At 37.1% G+C, this 12062-nt stretch overlaps 1 protein-coding gene and 1 pseudogene across 2 annotated transcripts; one reads left to right on the forward strand and one right to left on the reverse strand.

Moving 5' to 3' along the window:
• Window positions 1–1620: 1620 nt before the first annotated feature.
• LOC104715707 (DNA-directed RNA polymerase V subunit 1-like) lies at window positions 1621–8847 on the reverse strand (annotated as a pseudogene). Its single transcript, XR_015566606.1, has 17 exons — window positions 8587–8847; window positions 8104–8230; window positions 7877–7992; window positions 7723–7776; window positions 7478–7642; window positions 7230–7391; window positions 5274–7134; window positions 5012–5187; window positions 4818–4893; window positions 4576–4700; window positions 4247–4404; window positions 3888–4152; window positions 3603–3776; window positions 3378–3518; window positions 2468–3267; window positions 2178–2292; window positions 1621–2087 (listed from the first exon to the last, which is right to left on the reverse strand). The product of XR_015566606.1 is annotated as a DNA-directed RNA polymerase V subunit 1-like (transcript).
• Window positions 8848–10579: 1732 nt separating this feature from the next.
• On the forward strand, window positions 10580–11795 carry LOC104715708 (mitogen-activated protein kinase kinase kinase 20-like). Its single transcript, XM_010433092.2, has one exon. It carries the CDS (start codon window positions 10642–10644, stop codon window positions 11527–11529), a length of 888 nt encoding a protein of 295 aa, XP_010431394.2. The 5' UTR covers window positions 10580–10641; the 3' UTR covers window positions 11530–11795.
• The last annotated feature ends 267 nt before the right edge of the window (window positions 11796–12062 follow it).

Below are 12062 nucleotides of genomic sequence, written 5' to 3' on the forward strand. Positions count from 1 at the left end.
CAACAACCCACATGTCAATATGAAAACACTCTTGGACAGAACAAAAACACTCAAGGCAATAACAACTACGCAGCTCTGGATAGAACAGACAAAGCAGTAGCTCTAGCAGGTATTCTCATGATCGCCAGAACACTCATCGCCAGGACACTCATCGTCATAACACTCTCGGCCAACAAACAACAACCAGCTTTGGACAATGTTAACTTTGAAAATATTATTTTTCCTTCAAAATAATTAGAAATAATCTTTTAATTATATGAAGTATACAATAATATGGTTAAAAAAACAATTTTTGAAGAAAAATAACGTCTCAATGATCTTATTTTTTTATCTAAACAGAAATTCTTCAACAAAAAATCTCCATCGCAAGCTACCTAAACATATTGGACTCACATGTGCTTTTTTTTGTTCTTCATATTATTATTGTTTAAATTGAAATTTCAATAAAAATCGAATAATCTTTTAATTATATAATGTATATATATGGTTGCAAAAAAAAAAAAACACCTTTTTAATTCGAGCACGTGAAGCTCTAAAAGTATCCCAAATCTGTTGGGCCATAAGAGAAAAGACCAATAGAAGGCCTGGTGATTTGGCCCATAAAAAAGAAATCAGCGGCGGCTCGTAAAACGACGGAGTTTAGGGGGTAAAGCGAATCACACATGTGACCGGCCTCGCACGTGATAGCGCTCTGCTCACTAATATAAAATTAGTTGAAGGGGATCAGAGTCTCTTCACTCTAAGATCACCTTTGTTTGTTCGTTACGACTCATCTCTCATCTCTGGTTTCTTTCCCAAGTTTCACGGAGCTTTCCTGTTCGCGAATCAGGTAAGAAGTACTCTTGGTTCTGTAATGCTAATCTTGAAATCTTCATGTGTTTTTGGAAGAGTGATGTGTGGGTTTGCGATTTAGTTCTCTTACATTCGGAGATTTTTCTGAGGATTATGGTTTCGAACATTTGTCTGGAGTTGTTTTGGTAAACTGAAATTTTACATATGTTGTAGATGAATAGTCATGATGATGCTCGCAGTCGCAGGATACTAATCATGGCCTTTCTCATGATCTCAACTTTTGGAACTACGACCTCTGCTCTCGTCTTTACTCAGCCTGAACCCTGAGATATGCTCTGATAATCCCCCACAAATCTTTCTCTCTGCTAATAAACCGTTGGCACAATATTCCAAGCGACGAGAGAGAATCCATTTCTTCTTGTTATATAGCCAACTTAGTCCTTGACCTTTCACCTGTTATTTTGACCTTAGTATGTGTTTTTTTCAAATACGTATTTCTTGAATATATTGAACTTATTCATGTACATCATGTAGAATATATATATGAGTAATGTATCTCTGCAACAGTTTGATAAACTTATTGTTCTAGCCCTCAGTAGCTTGCTAGTTACTAAAGTGCCTCACAAACATAACGTTGCAGACATCCGTTGTAGATTGTATTTTTGGCTAATTTGAGAAGCAGATAAAAAAAACTTCAAGACCCTTGAAACTGCCACACAATTTTTTACCACACAGGATTGTTCTGCACTATGATTTTTAATCCATAACTAACAAAATTGGCTCATTTTGTTACTCTATTAAAATACTTACTTAGTTATTACCAGAGGATAAAACTAAAACTAACAACTGCAATGAAACCTTGACTTACTGTTTTCAACAAAAAGTACCAAGTGCATGCAATTAATAAACTGTTCTAGACCCAAAAAAAAGCAATATAGTTACCAAATAGAAAAACGACTGTGTTTTTTTAAGACAAAAGGCTTTTATTCTGATTGATCTTGAGTCTCTTCTGCTCCAGTACCAGAGGGGATTTCAGAGACTTCTGTGGTTATCTCTTGTTTCTTTTCAAAGGTTTCAGCTGTTGTGGCATCTTTGTTCTTGTCCTGGTTCTCAGCCGAAGGAAGATCACTCTTCTTCTTAAAGAATTTTCCAATGAAATCTTCAGCGATGCAGGTGGTGTATCTCTCTGTCAATAAGTTCTTGATGCATTTTATGTAGGAAAAATCCTGTTTCGTCCCATCTGTTGAGACAACAAAGAAACACCTGGTCTCCTGGAACAATGTGTGTTTATCCACCTGCGTTGTTTACCATACCCAAAGTTTTAATCTTCTCGTCTCCAAATATATATATCAGAACAAACATCAAAACAATATGCCAATTTGTACCGTGATATACTCGACGCCAGCACCAATCTTTGCTTCTTTTTGTGGATGGAAATTCAGAATCTTCTCCTCGACAAATATCTGATGTTCAGATGAAATTGGATCACCATCTTTGTACCTTCATCAAAAAGAACATATTTTCAGAAACATATGGAAGCCATCATGAGAAACTAAAAGCCAAAGATAAGTGTCTTTTGTCTTTGATCTATTGTCCAAGTAACTAAACATCCATATGTGTCCCCATCTTACTTCATATACTACAGTGATCTGGAAATTGAATTAAAAGAGCATACCCGGACTGATGCATTATCTTCCTGACAGTAATCACGATTGGCTCAATATCTGAGAGAATATCCTGTTCCTCAGAGGTAAACATGTCCAACCATTGTCTTCTTGCTGGAAACATGTATTCCTCTCCAGTTCTAGGTGGCATTAGAGGGTTCCTATTTGCTTGCCAGTTACCTTGTGAGTGTTCAGATGGAAATCTCTTGTTCGGATTTCCCCACGGACTTCTCTGCTTTTCATTCTCGTCTCTGCTTCTGGTGTCCGCCAATGCCACCCATGGATTTCCATCATCTTCATGGTTTTCATGTTTGTTTGAATCTTGTTCTTTTCTCGAAGTCCAAGGGTCTATCACATTGTGAATCTCTTTTCCTTTGCTTGGAGAACCCCATGACGGCTCATCACACTTGTTACACTCATCATTTAGCTTCTCCCAAGCATCCTGATCTGATGACTTGCGACTCTTCTTATTTGGCTTTTCCCAAGAACACTGACCTAACTCTATGGCACTTCCCCATGCTGAGTCATTATTGGTATTCTCCTCGTTTGGCTTTTCCCAAGCACCACCTTTACTACTACCACTGCATGACCCTTGCTCCCACTTGGATGCAGCTAGCTCACCTTCATCTAGTAATTCCTCAAAGGTAGGCTCTTCAAGAGCAGGGTCTCGCTCAGGAGAACCCTCCCATTCCTCAATTTCTTGTTCTAAAACGTCAAAACCAGAGGAATCAACGTATGTATCTCCATCTGTACATGATCTAACCATTTGAAGGAAGCTGTACGGATCTACTCCTTCATCATTTAGATTAGTCTGCAAATATGTTGATAAAATAAAATAAAGTCAAAATTTCCAGCCAAGTTACATGAGAGACTCACTTAAAAAGTGGTTCGTTAATATGGACTTCTAAAGAGTGATTCTACCTCATTTTTGTTCCATAACAGATCAAACCTTGAACCCGTACCAACGGCCACATGCTTTCCCCAAGAACAGGACCCAACCACAGATGATAGAGGATCTTTATGGCATCTTTCAGCAGCTTTGTCAAAACATTTCATTGGATTCTGAAAACATTAAAGAAAATGCAATGATACGAATATCTTTTGAAGGAACTCGTATTAAAAAAAATTGAGGAGCAGATGACTTACTATCAGAGTTGCATCTGTGAATGGTGCCTTGATATCCAATGACTTGGTCAACGCCTTGTAACCTCCAGCATTGAAACCCAGCAGATTCCCTGAACAAGTCATGTGGTTTGCTAGAAGAACTATATGTTCCTTTAAGACTCCTTTGGATACTTTTCTCACCGAAGTGGAGAGACGCTACAAAAAAGACATCCTTGCAAAGTCAATGAGTAAAATGATATCACCATAAAACATGGGACAAGTATCACACCTTAAATTAAATGTGAGAGCCAGTGCAAAATCAGGCACCTGAACTACTTGCTCAAAAGTGGAAGCTATTCCAAGAAACTCTTGCACTTGCTTTACAGAATATGGGATTGAGCGTCTTGTGTCTATCAGGTGAAGCACTGGAAGACAAGCGTCTATCACAACTCTCAATGCATCACCACTCTTCTTTACAGCATATTTGTCAGCAATGACATCCAAAACCCATTCCCCTTTAGACGCATCACAGTTTGGACTCTTCTTCTCTGGCCTTTTCCAGATATATTTGCTGAGAAGATCCGTGGATCACCTACACAGTTTAGATACAGAATGTACAAACATCAGTAACATAATATTCAAGAGAAAGGGTAAGAACGCAAGAAAAATGCGATAATGTCAAGTACCTTTGATTACTGTTTCCATCAGAAATGGGTAAATTTGGTTGCAAAGGACATCAAGGGCTCTTTCTAGATTAGGGTCATCAGCATTGTAATAGGAAAAGATCAAGCACATCATACCAGATTCATTGCCTCCACATGAATCTCCAAAACAACAGCTCTCCCTGTTAAATCCAAAAAGAAAGAGAAAACCTCAGAAAACTACACACGTAGACAATTCTAACTCAGCAGATAAAAAATAACTGGAAAGAGAAAATTAGATATCAGTATCTAATTTTTTCCTTTTATAGTACAATGATGCATAATCTCAAGTCAACCATAAATGCTTAACGAACCTGACTGACAAAGTTGTTCTTTTCAAGTGGTGAGTTTTCTTCTTCTTCTGCCCCAATGAGTTTATCATTCCCTCACACTTTTGTTTTATCTCATGTATACTGATGGCCAACTCTTGCAGCAGAGTCTATTAAACCAAACACAAGTCAAAAAATAAATTACAGGCCAAGGATAGACTAAGATACTTCTTCAGAACATCAAGGGTTTCAGAAAAAATAAATTATGCAGCAACCAGAGTTCAGACCTTGTTTAGATGAACATGACCCTGAAGGAAGAAGTCGTTTACATAATTCTCCATATGAGATTGTTGTTTCTTGTATCTGCAAGAAAGTAAAGACAAAATAGATATTGCAAAGAGACATGTTAGTAAATGCAGAAAGACACAAAACACACAAAAAAAGTGCAGCAACTATGGTTATTAGAAAACAAGAGACTTACTCAACCAGGAACTCCACTGCAGTTTCTCTAAGACTTATTTTCTTCAATATGTTCTTGACTGTGCAAGCAGCATTTTCTTGGCAATACTTTCTCCCGCATAAACATTCATTTAGAAAGAGAATCACCCTACGATCATTATCTGCATTCTGGAAGTTGGCTTTGCAAAGTAGCACTTCCTGAGAAAAAGAAAACAGTGTTAATGTACACACAAGGATAACTCAATATCCCAACAGCTTGATGGGCTCATTAGAGAATTCTCCACCTTCATTAGCTCCCATGGTGAATTACTACTGGGTGAGGAATCAAGCACAGCTTTATAAGCAGGTTTTGAAATTGCAGTAGCTGCCAATACTCCAACAGCTTCTCCAGCTTCAAACAAACCTCGATGCCCATGTTCAGAAGTTCCCTCAATCTCATACTTGAACTGAACAACTGAGTTCGTGCATGTGTTCCTTACTGTTCCATCGTAGGAAATCACAATATCTCGAAGATTAGCCATCAGATTCTTGAACAGGGTCCCAGACTCAGTTAAACCTCTTAAAGATCGACCAGTGACCTCTCTGGTTGCGATGGCATGAACCATCTCTTCATATGGATCCAACCCATGAAGGAAGCAACTCTTCACTAATCCAAATTCCACAGACGAAGAACAAAACTGAGTCATGTCTTCAACTAGATTCTTAGTGTAAAATCTCTCTTTATCCGAAAGCTGAATACCCAAAAAACCTACTTGCTGCACTAGCTTATTCAATGGATGAGACATTGTTCATGTCTATTAAGTTTCGCATAGAGTGTGATTTCAACATGTAATTAGCAGCGACCTCCTTCACATGTTGTATGCTATTCTCTAGCTGAAACTCATCTTCATTGGTTGATCTCAAACGTGACACCATAGGAGAGATTTCCCTGATCATGTTGTGAATGACACCAATGTTCTCCTTAGACATAAAAAAGTCTTCAAGGCTAATACTAAAACCCTCAGTGTTAAGGTGTTCCATCAACATAGGCTGCAATGAGTCAAAAAATCCAAGAGCTTCCTTTGCACCTTTCTCCAACAAAATCGAAGTTATAATGCTCTTCATGAAGGATGCCATTGTCTCAGCCCCATAATCAAAGAACAAAATTTCACTTTCTTCAACCATAAACTTGTCTCCTTTGCAGCTCAAGTGGTCAGGAAAGGTAAGCTGCAGAATCTGAAATACCGTCCAAGCCGAGTCAGATTCACTAAACTTCCTTAGAGCGGCTGGTGATAAAGACAAAGAGCCATACATGGACAATTGTTGAGCAGCTTCTTTGTCCAAAAACATCTTTTCCAACATCACACGGAGACAAAGCATTGCATCACATCCCAACTGCAAATTAAGTTGGCCCGTGTGTGAGCTGAGTAACTGATTCTCAACTGAGAAAAGCTCCTTGACTTCAGCCTTTGCCGCCAGTGACTGTGGATAGAAGATGTGGATGCAGTCGCCATCGAAATCAGCACCAAGGGGGCTACAAATAAGCGGATTGATCTTGATAGTATTGTCTTCATGGATGTACACTTGAAGGGCTTGAAGGGAATGCTTATGAGTAGTTGGTGGTCTGTTAATGAACACAATATCTCCATCCCTCGTCATGCGATTTACGATCTGCCCAGGTTTTAGCTGAGTGTGCCCTTTGGCTCCATATCTCAGTGAGTAGGTCAGAGAACCTTGGCTGTAACTCACGCATAATTCCTTGTTAACCAGCTCTTGTAGATATCCTATGTTGTGAACAGTAACCCTCTCCTCAAAAGTGAGTCTCCGAGCAACATCATAAGGAATTCCAATCTCATTCACACGCCTATAGGCATCACCAGTGATGACACCGCGGGAAGAGAAACCAGAACCCTTTCTTATGAAGAGTGTTTTCAATTTCTCAGACCAAGTCTTGGAAGAACAACTGTCTTCGTTGACCTTGCCTACACCATATCTCTTATCTATGTTTCTTGTTGTCATACCCCTCACCTGTATATAGTTGTCCACCACTCTGTAAATTTGATTAGCTTCAGCAGCATGTGACACAAAATTTGTCTCACCAGACCTAGAGTTTTTAATATCTAACACATTCTTCAGAACATCTCTTAACCCACTTCAGGATGGATCCTGAAGACAAGAATAACAGAAAAATGCATGAGCTCATCAAGCATTGGCCATTGAAAGATACTGATGTTGTTGTAAGTTAGTTTCAGTTGACTTACCGTTGACATGGAGAGGAAACCATCAGAAGAGACATTGCGTATCGATAAGCAGTTCGGCGGTACTGGAAGATATTCTAGTATATAGCCTTCTTGTGGCTTATGCCCCATTTCTGTAAGCTTCTTTCTTGTTTCTGGTGGGATTCGTCTCAACACTTCTTTCACCTGTGTTTATTTCCCAGAAAAGTAACTTTCAGAAACAAATAAATACTGTACGAAAGAAAAAGACTATTTAAACTAGAGAATAAGACCTCTCTTGCCAGTAGAGGCCTGGTATAATCGCTCCCATAGTGATAGCCATATCTTTTCAAGAAATTCCAACAACCATCTTGTAGTCTCGACCTAGAAGGGAGCTTTAATTCTAGACAGCAAGCTCCATCCAATTTAGTCACTTGTATTGAGATGTGCACAGCTTCCTAATATATCATTGAAATCAAACGCTTTTATGTAAAATTACAAGACATTCTATCAAACACACAATGGCGGATTTACTCACCTCACAGCAGGCACCTAAAAGCCGCTTCGCAAGACCATGGCTTGTGCTCTGTCTCTGTAATCAGAAAAGTGAAAACATATGGCTTAAGGCACTTATCCTCTGAGTGGATCACCAATAATATGGAAGTCAAGGAAACCGAATGTAGTAGTAATACCTTAGTCTTCTTTATCTTTAGACAGTTCAAGCACAAAAGGCTCAGCATTTGTTTGAGCTCTGTGATATGGGCAGGATGGTATATTGGTACTGGCAGTTCAATATACCCAAAATGACCTGAAAATGAATTAAAAAGGATATTAGAAAGTTGTTATGTAATAGGAGATTCAAGAGCTTCTTCTATCATACACAAAACCGAAAAAAAAAAAAAAAAAAGAGTTGATTTACCTTCACATTGATCAGGTTCCGTGGCACCACAAGCTTCACATTTGCCAAACTCGAGAGGTAACCCCAAGAAGGGGTTAGAAAGTTGGCTTGCATGGTTGATTGGACCCTCACTAATTGATGATGCACGCTATGAAAACAGTGAACCAGGCCAACGAAAACTCAGAAGAGCAGTTAAAGATATAACACAAAACTTAAACTAAAAAAAGAGCATAGCACAAGAGCAAATTTTTTTACTTGGGGCACCACAATATATAAATAACAATTAGTTAACTAAAAAATTATTAAAAATGAGACACAATAGGAGAATCAAACCTAAGATCTTAGGAGTAGCATAGGGAAACCTTACCAACTAAGCTAGAAACACATTTATTTGTCTAAGCCAAATATCAAATTTACAAAATCTGTGTACCCTTGCTTCTGCAAGTAGATCCGCCTCTGAGAGGAGCAATAGTATGTCGAGAAAGTTTAAGACTTTACACTTACAATCTCGTTGTGAGTTGCTAAGGCGAACGTGATTCCTACGATTTCTCCTTCCATAACTCCTGATGATGACGATTCCTCGTCCTCCATGACAAACCCTGAAAAATCAAAAACCAGAGAAAAAAAGATCCCAAGTTATAAGCTTAAACCACATGTGGTAATCGTTCCTTGAAACCGAAAGGTCGTAACTTTCTGAACAGAAATCTAAACTAAAGAAGACCCCAGTGTTTTTGTTGCTTTGCCGCAGCAAAAAAATTGTTCCTTGAAACCAAAAGGTCGTAACTTTCTGAACAGAAATCTAAACTAAAGAAGGCCTCAATGTTTTTGTTGCTTTGCCGCAGCCAAAAAAAAATTGTTCCTTTGAAACCGAAAGGTCGTAACTTTCTATTTTTAGGAAAAGTTTTCAAAATGAAGAGTCATTTGCAGTGAACAAAACAAAGAAATCATCACATTCCATCAACACAAAGAACAACCACCACTGTAAAAAGCTCTTCTTTTCTACGCCATCTCTTTCTTCCTTTCACGGAAAAAAAAAAAAGCAGAACGCAAAAAAGACGAGAAAATACCTCGAAACGACGCCGGAACAGAGTTTTCTTTTTTGGAGTGAAAAGAGAAAGAGAAAGAGGAGTGAAGAGAGAAGAAGAAACGAAGAGGCTTTATTATTTATTTAGTCTATTTGCTGCTATCTGACAAAAATCTCTACGAGTTCATATTTCCGGATTCTTCTTTTTTTTTTCATAGTTATTTTTTAAAAAAGAGAGCGAGACTTTTCGAAATTAATTTAGGCTGGATAGTAGGAAAATAGTAATCGTGTGAGAATTGTTATTAGATACTAATTAGATAGGCTTTAACTCTTTATGTTCGATAAGTAGAAAAGTCTAAACCAACTAAACCATAAGGCTAAACCAACTAACTTAACCGGAGTAATACTAACATATTTCACATACTCCAATAGTTTGATAAGTAGAAAAGCTTTAAACCATACAGTAAAACCTCTATAAATTAATAATGTTAGGACCATGACATTTTATTAATTTATAGAGATATTAATTTATCTATAAATTAATAATTATTATTTTATAGTGTAAATTAATAATCATTAATTTATAGATATAATTGTAATTGTTTAATTTTTTAAAAATAATAAATTGAGACAAAATAAAATTAGATTTTCAAATTTGTAAACTTTTATGGTTTTGGAATTGAACTCGTAATATCTAAAAACATTATTAACAAGAAATTACGAAAACTATAAACAAATTCATGTATACATATGTATACATAAATTCAATTTTATGAAAATAACAATTATCATATTTTAATAGTATATCAAACTATCAAAATGATGTATACGTAGAAACTGAAAACTTAATTTAGCAATTTTATGATATTTTATAAAATATTTTATTTCATTATATTTTTGAAAATACAACACAACAATTTTTTTTTATAGATATGAGTTTTAGGATAAGCATACATTATTATATCAATATATAAGCAATATACATATATATATTTACATGATTATTAATTTATAATATTATTGGGACCATATTTTATATGAGGATTTCAAAAAAAATATTATCTTATTATCTTATCGAATTTTGTTATTTTTTACACTAGCCCGATTTGGGACCAACAAAATTTATTAATTTATAGTGTTTATTAATTTATAGAGTATTAATTTATGGAGGTTATACTATATAAGTATATCAAATCTTATTTTCCAAGATTTTCTGTATATAAATTAAAAAAGAAAACTAAGAAATACTTTATCATATATGTTAACTATAGCTTTTCTTTTTGAAAATAGATTTTCTTCTATATAAAAAATAGTCCCTCTCATATTGCTTTCCTTTTTTCGTAGATATCTTATCTCAATTAAACACATACAATTTAATAATTACTTATAATACAGATTCTGAAATTGTTGAGTCAAACTCTACCAATTAATGTCTATTGTACTATATATACAGTACAACGAAACAAGTAATCTTCACATTTTCCATCTCAACCAAGAGACAAAACAAAACATCAGCCCTAGATTTTGTCACTGCCATGTCGTCCAGTTCGTGGATGTTGGAAGAGACCACCTTACCAATACTTGGCTGTCTCGGCCAAGGCGACTATGGCTACATCTCTCTCGTTCGAACCCCTAACGATAGTATGCTCATGGCTAAGAAAACATCTCTCCGCAAATACTCAGGGAATCTCGAGAAAGAATTAAGGATCTTACATCGCTTCAACTCCATCGATTGCAACATCGTACGACCCAAAAGCCCTATCATCTATCACGAAACCATGCCCGTCAATGTCAAGGTCTGCTCTATTTACATGGAAGTCGCACCGCATGGTTCACTCAAAGACATGCTAACCAAAGCCGGTGGGAGATTACCGGAGAACGTGGTCGGGAATTGCACACTCATGATTCTTAAAGGGCTCAAGGATCTTCACCAGGCAGGTTACGTCCACTGTGATCTCAGGCTAGAGAACATACTCATCTTCAAGACCTACACTCATGGAGAGCTTTGTGAACTCAAACTTGCTGATTTCGGTTTATCCGAGGAGCCTAATGGACCTATACCATTGGAAGGGTCTCTTTTCGAGGGAAGCCCCGGTTACTTGGCTCCAGAGGCGGTCGGGCCACGTAGGATTATCTCGCCGGCGGTTGATATATGGTCTTTAGGTGTTATGGTGGTTAAGATGTTGGGGCCGCCGTCTCTTGTTAGTGTAAGAGAAAGAGTTATTTTCCTGTCGGAGGTTCTATCACCGATGGCTTTCGACTTTGTGAGAAAGTGCACTGTGCGTGATCCGGAGGGTAGAGCCACCGCAGAGGAGCTGCTGAGCCATCCTTTTGTTAGGCAAAGTATTGGGGTTCCACCGGTTGAGATGCTTCCGGTTCCTGCTTGCTTAAGTGACGGAGTGGTTCAAGGAAGGTTTATCTAGAGAGAGAGCCGGAAACTTATGAAAAGCTCCACAGGTGAGAGATTGATTGATGGTGGAGATTTATTATGTTGTTGTTGTTTTTCTTGATGCAAGACTTGTTATGGTTTAATTTGGTCTGTTTTCAATTCCTTTTCTATTAAATTTCTTGTTGTTCAAAAAGATTGATGGGAATACCTGGTATCTGCTATCACTTGATCCTAAAAACATCATATGTATTCGTTTAATCTCATATTTATAAAACTGAAAAACAAATAAAACCTTGAAAACCAAACCGCATTGAAATATTATAAAGTAATACTTATGTACCTAATGGATAATGGAGATTATGAAGAGTTTTGAGAGGATTTTGTTTCGCTATATATATTTAGCCTAGTTGATCAAGTCAGATCTCAAGATTAGCTAGATATTTTCTGATCCAATCTACAAGAGATGTAAGATAGATAGATCCTCATCATATGGTGGTGGTAGATTTATGGTACTTCCGTGCTTGTCATCGTGTAAAAATATTTTGGGATAATTTTTTTAAAAAAGAA

The sequence above is a fragment of the Camelina sativa genome, chromosome 9 (assembly GCF_030686135.1).
Source record: "Camelina sativa cultivar CO46 ecotype springtype chromosome 9, ASM3068613v1".
In the NCBI taxonomy this organism is placed as follows: domain Eukaryota; kingdom Viridiplantae; phylum Streptophyta; class Magnoliopsida; order Brassicales; family Brassicaceae; genus Camelina; species Camelina sativa.

What these genes read in the sequence shown, in the direction of transcription:
- LOC104715708 (XM_010433092.2), top strand. Translation starts at nt 10,642, where the DNA reads ATGTCGTCCAGTTCGTGGATGTTGGAAGAGACCACCTTACCAATACTT.